Raw genomic sequence first — 13,299 nt, forward strand, 5'->3', positions numbered from 1 at the left:
ATAATAATTATAATAATGTTCTTATAAATCTATAACATCACAAAATCGACTCTACTCAACTCAAATTTACTATGTTATTTGTTTGTAAGACGGAGACAATACAAGCAGATGTAGCATCCTCTTATAAGCATCTAAAACAATAATAAAGCTTAAATTACAGTTATCTTAAAAAAAGGAAATAGTAAAACAGGCTACAGGTTGCTTCCGCCTATTATCTCGTATACCTATAGGTATTCAAAGTATGTGAGTGAGTGTGTGTGTGTGTGTGTGTGTGTTCAGGTCAAGCAGACGATCTTTATTGTGAGGTCAGCGGCGTGGGTTGTCGTCAAGTGTAAAATGATCTTTACCACGCACAAACCTTGGACAACAAAATATGAGGATAATCATCCCCACGCAGAAATAGGCTGCAACGGTGATGGGAGTGTGGGCGATGCGGGAGAGAGAGACGACACCGTCTTTTGTTTTCCCGGAGAATTTAAAAAATGTGTTTAGGTCGACCGTTTTCTACGTGTAGGTATATAATACATACATAATATATATGTATACTCAGTACGCATATACAAGAAATACTGTAATATAATATGTATACAATATACATGTATTCGTGACGTGAATTTATTATTATACCACAGCACGTACACACATATATATATAGTGTGTGTGGTTTGCGCACAACAACCGCGTAAATGCGATTATAATACAAAGGCCGGGCGAGGTTGAACAGCGGATGAAAGAGGGTGGAAAATTCTCGGTTTGACGATTTTTTTTTTTCTAACCCTGCTGCCGCCTTCATCCGTTACCCACGAAACTTTGTTGTTAAATGTACGGAAGTATCGTTGTTATCGTGTACGCAGACAAACGAATTTATTGTGGATACATATAATATTGTAATAATTTGTGTATTGTGTGTAGGTATATATACGCATACATCGCAATAGCCAATATTATATTATAATGTATAGCTCATAAGTAGGCAATAGCATATCGTTGTCATGTACACTTATATATACACTAACATTGTATAGGTATACCTATATGGTGTTTTGCTGTGTTTGAGAGTTTTCCATACAAACTTTGATAATGCCCCGCATATATTATTCAATGGAATCGTAAACCTATTTTGCGTTTCGCGAATGCAGGACTTGTGGAACAGCAAGTTTAATTTTAAACATATCTCAATACTAAGTATTATGGGTACTGCGAGAGTTGTCGTCCCCCCGAAAGCCCTCACAATAACACACGCAATGTTTTTGATTTTCTAACGCTGTGGTCTCGCGTGCCGCAATAACGCCCGTCATCGGAAAACCTCAAAAATCGTTATGAGACATTTCTATATACTATGAAGGGATTTTGTGGGATGCAAAGTCTCTTAGCGGGAATCTATTTTTCATTAAAATAACAATTTTAGAACTTATCAATAATGTAGTAATTACATAAGCCATCATACCGTTAGATACGACGTATAACGTAGGATGTGTTTTAAGTATATCAATACCTCCTCTCGGCACCATCGATCGTAAAAATATATGTACTTTATATGAATCAGACGTTTACAAAATATGTTGTCAAATGGTATTCTATTTCATGTTTGAATATTTTATAATAATAATATAAAGATTGTTATTTGTACGATGGAGAAAGTATAAAACTCATCACATGCATGTTATATTTCAATAAAAAATTAAAACACCCCCCTCCCCTCCTAAAATGAATCTTGACCAAGCGCTTGGTAAGACGTGTTCATACACTCAATATAACGTAAGACAGTTCTCAAAGTTTTTACAGAAAATCCGGAACACCGTATTATTATACATTATAACGCCAAAGACTATATTATTGTACACAAATAGGTACAAAACTACAAAATATACATTGCAAGTACACAGCACAGCGAACAAAAACTCTAAAGCATCCACATTATACTACAATTGTCTCGTATCTGTATACTCGTAGGTATTATACGTTCCACATAAATTGTCTCAATTTTTTTCCCGTAAATTCATTATTACGCATAAAAAAGTTGTATTCAAAACAAGCGTGTACAGACCCCGAAATTCAAACTGTACAAATTCACCTTCTATATGTAACACAAGTTTATACATAAATATAATTAATATATTATACGTATTGTGATATTTTACTTATTCCTGCCGCACATGTATACACATGTGACATTATTATTATGTAAGTACTAACCCACACATTATTTCTGCTCAAACAATTGGTCGTTTACTGTAAAACTTTTTCATCAAATTTAGTTCGCCATTACTATATAATAATTATTAATTAATATTATAGGTATATGTATATAAGTTTTATAATGTAATATTATATAGTAGGTACCTATATATTATAATGTTATTGTTATTATTATTGTTTTTGTTGTTGTTGTTGTTGTTGTCGTTACCTGACCTTTTTCGTCCTAAAATTGAGCCATGGTTTAAAACGGACGTTTATATCATTTTAAATTAATAAACAAAATGGTTGATAAATGTTTGCACGTATTAAAATTGTTTAAAATTTTCCACGAAAGTTTTGGTTAATAAATTAAACAATATTTTAAAAATTTCAAATATCACGCATAACCGCACTGAGAGTACAATAATTGAACAATTATTAGAAAACTAATAAAAAAGATTTAAATTGTAAAAATGTGTTAGATGCGCCAAGACAGACATTTTTACATTTTAAACGAAATATTATTTAGCAGATTTTCAGTAGTACGTTTCTTTTAATATTATTTGTATTTTTATATGAACATTTTTTTTGTGGGTATCCTTTATTATTTTAATTTATTACACTTTTGCAATGAATGCGACGTGGGAAATAGCTAGTAGATCAGCATTACTGCAGTGTTTGAAAACTTGTAGTTAAATTTAATATTGTTCTGATTTTATCACTATAGGACCAGTATTTATTGATCTACGGTTTTTTTCATTATAGATTAATATTAATTAATAGTGAAAAAAATATTAAAATCTCTTAATAAATAATTCAGTTTTAAAACTTAAACTAACAAATAGAATCACAGTTAAATATATTTACTCAAATAATAATAAATGTTATAAAATTATAAAACTGTTTACAACAATACTTAGTTATTACTTAATTACATTTAAACTATACTTATTTTATCGGCGATTCTATAAAAAATTTTTTAAAAAAATATATGAAGCTATAAACAGAGGTAGATACATAAATTAAGATAATAATAGATACATTTGCGAGTGGTATTATAACGTTTTAGTTAAAGTATTTTTTTCAACCCAAACACTCAACAAAAATTTATTACAAAAAAGGGTAATTGAAACCCACTACAGATCGATTGAGAAAAAATGTTAAGTACAAACCGGATAGCTTACAATACTATAACAGTTTGTGGCATACCAAATAGAGTGGTCGGGTCCTCTTATGGCAGAATAATACCGATTGTTAATGAAAAAAATAAACCAAACTAAAACAAGACCAACCTATATGTAATAGAATATAATTTATATGTATTATCATAATTATTTATATTGTGATACTTAAATTGGTATTAATAAAAAAATTTAATGAAAATACATTTCTTTATTTGATTGCATCCCCTCCCCTACAAAAAAAACTTCCTGGTAATGTTACTAATAACAGATTCTGATTACTGGTGTTGGAAACTCGAGCAACCGTGCACACACTTACTTATATGTACCATTATTCATTAGTTCATTACCAATTAGGTAGTCTTTTAACCACAAGGAATTCTTCTTCGAGTTGACGTTACAATATACTATGTCCATAATAAGGATAAAAGCATACACACTCGGTGTATTCGGCTATAGGGTAATTATATATATATATATGGTTATTTATATTAAATTGGCCGTATTTCTACATTTGATTTGAACAAAAATATACTAGTTACAAATTATAATATTTTTTATACTCTTGGTATGGGAGTATAAATATAAATAAAAAAAATATATACTAACGTGACTACTATTATAGTTAACAGTTACATGTATGGTACCATAATAAATTCATAGTTATTTGTAAATTTGTAAACAATATTTATGATTTATATTTATTTTTTAATGTGATATATTACACTATTGAAGCAGTAATTAAAAGTGATTATATCTTATTTATTTAATGTATGAGTGGTTAAAGTGATTTTAATTTAGTTAAATATTAAATAAGAGTTATCCTCTCGTCCAGTCGTCCCTTTTGAGTACTTAAGTTGTTACCTACTGAAACAGATTTCAAGACTAAACGTAAATACTTATACTATTATCGCTATAACTACTTTCAGTCATCATATTATATACGATAACTACAAATAATGATAATTATAACGTCAGAACGCGTTTATAGTTATGTCAACTATTTATATTTTAGTTCGTATATGCATGAAAATGGTGCCTTGATTTATTACAGTAAAATTTCACAAATTAAAGTATCTTTAATGAGAAATTTCTTTCTCAAGAGTCAAGATTATACTCGCGGTTAAAATTAACAAAAATCAAAACCAATATTATGCTTTTTATAAATAAAAAATATATAGTGACTACATTGTATATAACAATGAAAAAAAATAGTTCATACACGTTTATTTTATTAAGTCTGCATATATTTATCTCCTATTACATCTATAATAAACAGATTTCTATGTTGAATGCAGTTTCAGGTGACTCTATTTACAAGTATTCGATTCTTCTCTATACAAAAAGTCTTCAGTGTGACAACACATGGCAGAAATTAGGATCCGTGACACCGGGTTGGGTTTTTTCAATAACTTTTAATCCTAACGGTGCTCAAATTGATAGCTAAGCTCATCAACACATGTATATGTTACTGGATAAGTTGACGTTTAAGAAATGATGGCAATTCCTGTCACAAAACTGTCAGCATTTCCGGTAACATATCTATTATATCCTATACCGATTAACTATAGCTGAGTCGACATACCGACGGCCGATATTGGGTTACACTTGCGCACACATCCTCCTTAGTTCATTGGCTCATACGCCTATCTTCGACTTCTCGTTACGATGCAACTTCAGTGCAAGGAGATAACTTTAATCGGAAAACTTCACAAATCGGTAAAGTGAATGAATCACATACAATGCTTGCTGCTTAGTATACATTATTCAATTAAGTTACGAAGTTTCACACAAATTGTATTTTCAATGATAAGTTAATGAAGCAGTGGAAATATTTAAAAACAAAAACAAAATTCCAGTATAGTCAGTATACTTGTTTTTTGAGTGGGTGGCTACTGGTAAAGTTAAGTACCATAATTATCTTAGAAATAGTCGAGATATCTTAGCATACCCCTGCTACTTTTATTTTGAAATTCAGCGCGTAGGACGGTGTACATGCAATGTTCTAGCAAACAGGTTAAAACAATTTAAAAATTATAGTTTTCGTTTATATTATTATATGAAATTAATTGTATAAAGAAATTATTTTTGAGTTGTGATGAAGTTTCAAAAAATGGTTAATACAAAAAAATTATTTTTTACAGTTAAAAGTTCCAATTGTATTAACTCTAAGTAAAAAACTTTGAAAATAAGAACTGTATCTATTTTTTCTATTACGATCTGAGTATAACAGACGTAGGTACGTGTATAACAGTAATATATTAGATATAGGTACACTAAATAACAAATGTGCTGAATAACGCAATTTATACTTGTTTTCGTAGTCTAGCGTAATCTGACAATTATTGACGCGTTATGATTTTATCCATACCTTTATAGCATCATTATAGCTAGATTTATAACCCATAACTGTAGTGTTTTTGGAGAGTAAAAATTAAAAAACACGTATAGTTATTGCTAACACCGAACATTGATTCCGCTCATCACTGCGTATAATGTTATATCGTATCGTGTAATATATAATATCTATATAATATGTGCATAACGATTAATAAAATATAGTACAAACAAATTGTGAGTAGACACCTATTATAATATATATATAAATTATAAATATTTATATAATATATTATGTTGTTCAAAAAGTGTACTGTTTGTTTGAATATTTTCTTGTTGATCCGCCGAAGTAAATATATATTTTATGTAAATATAATAAAGTACAAACATACAACGCATATACCTCTATACCATATATTATATAATAATAACAGTAGGATACAAAAACACAAACAAAAATACAAATCAGAATGAATATGGTTTACGAAATATCAAACACACGCACTCGCATATTTTATATTTCTTTATACCTAGCGACCCGCCGCAGCATAACGGTTATAGGTTATAGATGCACATAATATATTACAATACATCATCATCATCATAATGATGTACCTACTTCATGTGCACGTACACCGCGGTGTGTATCGGCGTAAACCCTTACAAGACCGATTCATCAAAATCATTTCATATAACTCTTTTGTTTTCGTCAATCAATTATATTGTATTTCCCTTCGCGTTGGAGCTTTGCGGCTATGTTTAACGTGTACAATATGTGTAAAGTACCTATGGTAATACGCAGTGTTCTTCAGTAACTGAACAGTTGCAACTTGCAGCACCAATATTATGATATAATTCATATTAAAATGCATCATGACACGTATATATATATGATAGTCAGATACTAAAAATATAGAACTGTATAGAAATATTTTTTTTTTAAACAATATAATTTTACATCTATTGACTTATTTACTATTTATGAAAAAAAAACACATCGGTTGTGACTTGTGACTCGTGATTAAAATTCATAAACACCTGAATGATAATCGCATATTTTTGCATATTTATTATTTATTATAATTATTTTGAAAAAAATATTTTAGATAGACTATTAGTATTAGTGTTTTTATATAATATTATTATATCAACTTGTACAGAACAATATTTTATCTTATATTTATACATATAACCATATTTTAAATGTTTGATCTCTCCAAAACCAAAATTCTGTAACTAACAGATACAATTGAAGCAATACGGTTTTTTCTTAAAGAGTGATCATAAAAATTAAAATGCTTTCAAATAAAACTCTAAAATTAATTTAAACTCAAATAAGCCATCTATATATTTATATATTTATTTACAACTTTACAAGTATAATGAATTATTGATTGAAATTTAAAATGCATGCATTTTGAATTGTTTAGTTCTATTTTCATATATGCTATAGGAATAGGAGTGCTATATTTTCTTAATCCTTGAGTAGTGGAACCAATAGCGAAGTCGATGTTGGTATACTTTTTTTGACTGCATCTGATTGAGTCCCAAAATTAAAAAAAAACATATTATAATTTTATCCCACGGAAAAAATTAACTATAACAATTATTGATTTCTCCTTATACCCCGTTGACTTAACTGTTCCAATAAAAATATTTTCTTCTTCTTGTATGTATCATGTCTGTATCTGTACAACAATAAAGTAATAAGAACATAAACTTAGGACACTCTAAACGTATGTTATTGTTATAAATGTATCTAGGTATGATTAAAAATGTATTGCTATTTTTTCACTACAAATGTCGGAACTCAACTCAGATAAACGATTATAAAAGTTTAGACTCGATTCAAACAAACGATTATAAAACTCGACTATTTAATTTTTTTTTTTTTTTAGCTCAATTCAAATACATCGCTTTTTTCCAAAATAAGATATTTTGGCAGAATCGATAAATCCCCTAGTGGTTCTCCTTAGAGTTATATTTAAGTGATATACATCATGTATAGCATATAAAGTATAAACACCTGCCCAATACCTTATTTAATTTTATTCAAATGATATATCATTTTTTCTCATAAACAATCAAAGCACATCGAAGAAACAAATAAAAAATAAAAAATAGTAACGGAATATTTTTTACCATCATCGCCTGTCATCACTTGCATTTTTGGCATGATGCATTTTATTGCATTCATATACCAACTAATAACTGTAAATGATATATATATCAACACAATCCATTGATAAATAACCTACATTCTCAAAAATCTTCGTTGCAGACTCAAAAAAAAATAGTAGACTTTTCTGATTTTCTTTTAATTCCAATCTACGTATCACTAATGAATTAGTAGGATTTATTGGTTTTTTTTGTTCATATAACATCTTATTAATATATTTTCTCTCTTCTTATTATATAAACTTATCATGCAATTATGCATTAATCGATATAGTCAAATATATTATAATCTGTAAGTATATAATACGTTTAAACAAAAAAAAAAAAATAATATAATATAAATCTTATTAAACTTGTAAGTTTCAGCGCCATCTACCAATAAAAGCCCTCAGCAATTATTACTTTACCTATGTAATATGTAAATATGGTATACATATACATTGTATGGTATAATAATCTAATAATAAATATTAATTATTATTGACATTTTCAATTATTAATATAATAATACATTTATATTAAGTTTTTTTGACCCATTCGAATGTGAAGTAAAAATATTTTAAAAATATTTTTCGTGATAAAATATAAATGTTTAAATATCACCTATTTATGGTAGTTATGGCAAATAAACTACTATAGTATCTTTATTTAATTATAGGTACATAATTGTGTATTGTTAATATTATAATATTATATAATTATATATTTCATTAGTTATATTATTATTATTTTTAAATTGCAGAAAATCATAAAATAATATAGGTTCATAATTAAACACATATCATATACATAGTTGAAACAATTTTGAAGGGAGAAGGGTTTAAGAACTAAAAGGGACACACTAATCGTCTGGTGTTCTGGGATCCAAATACCCAATGAATCTTTAATCCGGGCTCGCTTAGACCCCTCAATTTCCTCCCGTCGCAGCCATAAATATCTGTGTGGCTGTGTACGTTTCTATAAAACACAAAATTGCATTATATTTGCATGCAAATAATACAATAAACTATTAAAAATGTAGAAAACATCAATACGTTAAAAAGTATTAAGTAATATGATTATCATAATGTAATACTATACCTACCTATTTGATAACATATGAAAACTGCTAAATTATTAAAAAAATATATTTTTAATTCACCTGGATGATTTAAGACGAAATTAAGAGTGAATACTAAATTGTCTAAATTTATAGGCATGACTCAAAAATCGAATCAACTGAAAATTTCATAACCAGGGGCGTCGATTGCGGGATGCAAGACTGCAAGGGTACATTTGCATCCAAAAGGCCATAGAATATATTAGATACTTTTTAAATTGTACATGTTACGATTGAACGACTCTTTTGTAACATAAATAACATAATTTTCAATGTAAAAAGTGATCATGTTTTTAAACTGATCCTTTTTTTTGTTTAGATACTATATTTATTAGTAATTTTAAGTAAGTTTATATTATTATATTAATATCAATTAAATTTTAATGGGTAGTAATTTTCCTAATTTTGCTTAATTATTTTTAGTTAAAAAAAATGTATAATCTTGCATTAACTGTGAGGCTATGTGCATTGAACTATTTTAACTACTTCCTTGTTTTCATTTATATTAAAGGAAATAAATTAAATTGCTAACATTTCACCTTCAATTATGATTTTAAAATTTAAGAGTGCCTTTTGGTGAGCAGCTATGGTTATGATTGACTATTTGTAACGTTTTTTGCATTCCACACCAAATTTTGGAATGACAGTCCTAGACATACCAACCCATAAACACGAATTTACAACAAGGTATATTACCTCAATTCGTGAAAATTAGCTTTAATTAGTTTCATACGGACTCCACGTCTTGATCCACCAAATCGGTGAGTCCACGATTCGTGCGAACGAATGCGAAAATGCGAAATGTGAAAAATACCTATATGATCACCAGATTACGGGCGCGGTTATCCTTATCACTTATCACGACTAGCGCATAACAGCTGTTAAGAATCGCGCTCATCATCGTCCCTTATCACTTGTTTCACACTCGACAGTCGACCGTAATCCATATTGAGTATCGAATGAACGACTATCGAGTATCGACCGAGACCAATCAATCATCAGGATTTTCGTGTTTAAACAATCACGGCATTTCTTCGTAAACTGTTTTCCGTTCCGTCCAATATTTTTGACAATATTATTATCACGTATTCAATTTCACACTTTTTTCGACGTCGCGATTCCTCGCCAATAGACGACGACCCCCGACAGGGGTGGTTTAAACCGACGTCGGTAATCTTCCGTGTTACCGGATCTCAGTGACCGACCCCGATCGATATTATCGTAATGGACTGCATGCGTCGCCAACTACAGAAGTCCGTGGACAACAGTGGCAGTTGATCTCCATCGGGATAAGACTGGCGCACAGACGTCAACTACAATGGCAGAAGGTGACAAATTGGAGCACCAGTGTCTGGTAAGTGTGCCCACCACTCGACTGGACGTGACGATATTAATTTTAAAAAATCACATATTATACTATACATGAACAATTTTGTTGTAACGTTACTTTCTTTGTTCTAGCAAAAAGAATTTGAGTGGGTGTTGAATGAAGAGGTGCACTCGATACTGCACCAGTTGAATATCATACTCAACGTAAGTAATCGGTTAATCGCCACATTCCCCATGTAATTTCTGTTAAACGTGTTTCATTGTAGGAATGTGTCCGACGTTTTCCATCATGGGACAGTGATGTGCAGGTCAAACAAGAAAAATTTGTCCTGTCTACGTCACCAGACCAGTTGAAAAGCATTGTATCCATATCTGGTGACACCATACTACAGGCGGTAAATGTTCTTCTACTGGTCTTAGCTACTTTCCAAACTACAATTGTCCGTTACTACTATCTACTGTTTCTTAACTGCCACTGTCTGCAGCTCATACGTTTTATGTCATAATTTTTGCTGATAATACTGCTTGTCAAGGTCGTTTTACTCAACAAATCCTAAAGCAGTATTCTGTATTATTACAATGATAGTGAAATAATATATTTAATTTGCTTAACATACTTTAGATTTAATACTAATATCTCCTAATATCTCATTTTTTAATTATATTGGCACATTTTTCTACCTTTGTTTAATAATTGAATTATTCATAAATTAAATTTCATATATCAAAATATATTAAGAGGACGTTTTATACGCATGTATTGTCTCCATCTTATTGATGTAAATATAACAGATTTTTGTTCAGCAGAACCCATTTTATGCTGCTAGTTTAAATGTTAGAGTCAATTTACCAATTATCAAACTTAAAGGTAAGAATATTATCTTAGACATATAGACTTATTTTGATATTTTTATTTTTCAAGTGAAACATGAACATTTTAAAGTTTTAATATTTTATACAGCTATAGCTCCTTTTAAAATTACAATATCAATAAAAGACTACATATTGTCCTAAACATATTCTAATATTCTTACCTTTAGGTTTGATAATAGGTAAATTTACTTTAATATTAAAGCTACCAGCATTAAATGGGTTCTGTTCAACCCACAGTTTTGCCATGATATATGTTAGTAAGATGGATACAACACATACGAGTACAACATTCTCTTAATGTTTTCCATGTACATTATTATTTTTTTATACTTGAGAATTTCTTCTAAATCTCAAATAATAGTAATAAATAAGTAATAAGTATGTAATAAAATGTTTATCTTTATTACTGCAGTAGTGTGATTGAAAGTAAAAGCTTCTGTAGTTCTTTCACTTAAGTGCATAAATCTATAAAATGTTAACCGTATAAAACTTATTATAGGATATACAATTTAAAGTACAGAGACATCAGCAGCAAATAATGTACCGAACAAATATTCGCCATGACTGTCCATGGAAATTACATCAAGTTCAAGACGCAGGCAATCATCTAAGACAAGCTATTTTACAAATTGAAAAAATAGACAAGGAAACTATTTTCAAGTATTTAAATTTGATATTTTACTAAATATTTTTGATTTTATATATTTATATTTTTATTGATTTTTTATAGTTCCTCAGAAGAAGTATTGCATATTCTGCGAAATTTATTAGGGTGTTTGCAAAGAGGTCGTACAAGTCTAATAGTTCCACGTAAACGAACAATTGATGATTTGATTAAAAGCAGAAACATGGTAAGTAACCTCTACTAAAATGAAACATCCGCCTGCATTGAAATTGCTAAGCCAATGGTTACGTTTGTTTCAGAAGTGTTTGACACCCAACTTACCAGAAGATTTGGCAATTAGTTTTTACATACAGAGTCATAAGCTAATATTTGCTGTTTACCAACTGTCAAATTCTCATGGTGCAATGAAGTACGACACATATCAAGCTGAATGTACAGTACCGTGGTTAAACGAAGTCCTCGTTCTTTTCACGGTTGCTTTACAGTTAGCCCAGCAACTCAAAGACAAGGTTATTATTTAAACTCGTATACATTCTAATTTGTTGAAATAATTTATATTTAATTTCTATTTTAGATCTGCGTATTTACCCAGTACAGAGATATTACTCAATTGTCACGACCAGTTTCTAGCATTGCGATACAGTCATAAGTATTCGTTGATTTTTTTTTCTTTCTATTAGGTACTATTATTTAACACAATCAGGTGATCAAATATGAAGAATGTATATAATATACAATTGTATATTTTGGTTTGTTACCGATTTTCTTCAACAATCTTTTTCCAGCAATAATTCATAGCCTTAAGCTTTTCAAAATATATATATATTTTACATTATATTATATTTACATGTAATAGTTTTCATGTAATTACACGAAATACTTTTGATGAAAATTCATTCTGAATGTTATTTCTCGTGTCCATTATACGACAACAGTATTGTTTTTATTATTAAAAATTATAATAGTTATAATTTCAATACCATTTATAATAGATATTAGTTTTTTTGTTTTATTTTATTTATTTATTTATTCATTTTTTTTTTTAACACTCATACCTTTTGTGTAGTGATGGTGATATGATAACTATACAAGTATTCTTTTTATTTGTAAGTTATTTTGTGTATAGTAAATAATTATATATACTTCGTGCCCTAAGTTACATATAAACATTTTAGGACAATAATTTGATCTGATTACTATAATAATTTAGTTTAATAGAATATGCTCATGTTCTAGTTTTATAAATAATTATTCACACAATTTATGTGTTTAGAACATTTGTTCATTTATTTTTCTTTAATATTTTATATTATATTTAATTCAATACCAGTTGATAGGTTAATTATTATCAATTGACTATTGTTTTAAATCGCATACATTAGCTGTACATTATTTATATGAAACTAGTAATTATTTGTATTAAGTTGTTGAACATTTTTTGAAAAATTATACTATTTGTGTTACACTAATTACTAATAAATGCAAAAAAAAAAGTATTT

General features: G+C 28.8%; 1 protein-coding gene across 2 annotated transcripts; it reads left to right on the plus strand.

The window, feature by feature from the left end:
- Positions 1-9,891: 9,891 nt before the first annotated feature.
- Positions 9,892-13,296, plus strand: LOC132932039 (protein rogdi). Of its 2 annotated transcripts, none has more exons than XM_060998224.1 (7): positions 9,892-10,327; positions 10,435-10,506; positions 10,569-10,697; positions 11,675-11,835; positions 11,906-12,026; positions 12,100-12,309; positions 12,375-13,296. In XM_060998224.1, exons 1-7 carry the CDS (start codon positions 10,292-10,294, stop codon positions 12,447-12,449), a joined length of 804 nt encoding a protein of 267 aa, XP_060854207.1. In that variant the 5' UTR covers positions 9,892-10,291; the 3' UTR covers positions 12,450-13,296. The 2 variants fall into 2 exon arrangements, with proteins under 2 accessions (XP_060854207.1, XP_060854208.1); XM_060998225.1 differs by having other exon boundaries at positions 12,103-12,309.
- The last annotated feature ends 3 nt before the right edge of the window (positions 13,297-13,299 follow it).

Source organism: Rhopalosiphum padi, chromosome 1 (genome assembly GCF_020882245.1).
Source record: "Rhopalosiphum padi isolate XX-2018 chromosome 1, ASM2088224v1, whole genome shotgun sequence".
Classification (NCBI taxonomy): Eukaryota; Metazoa; Arthropoda; class Insecta; order Hemiptera; family Aphididae; genus Rhopalosiphum; species Rhopalosiphum padi.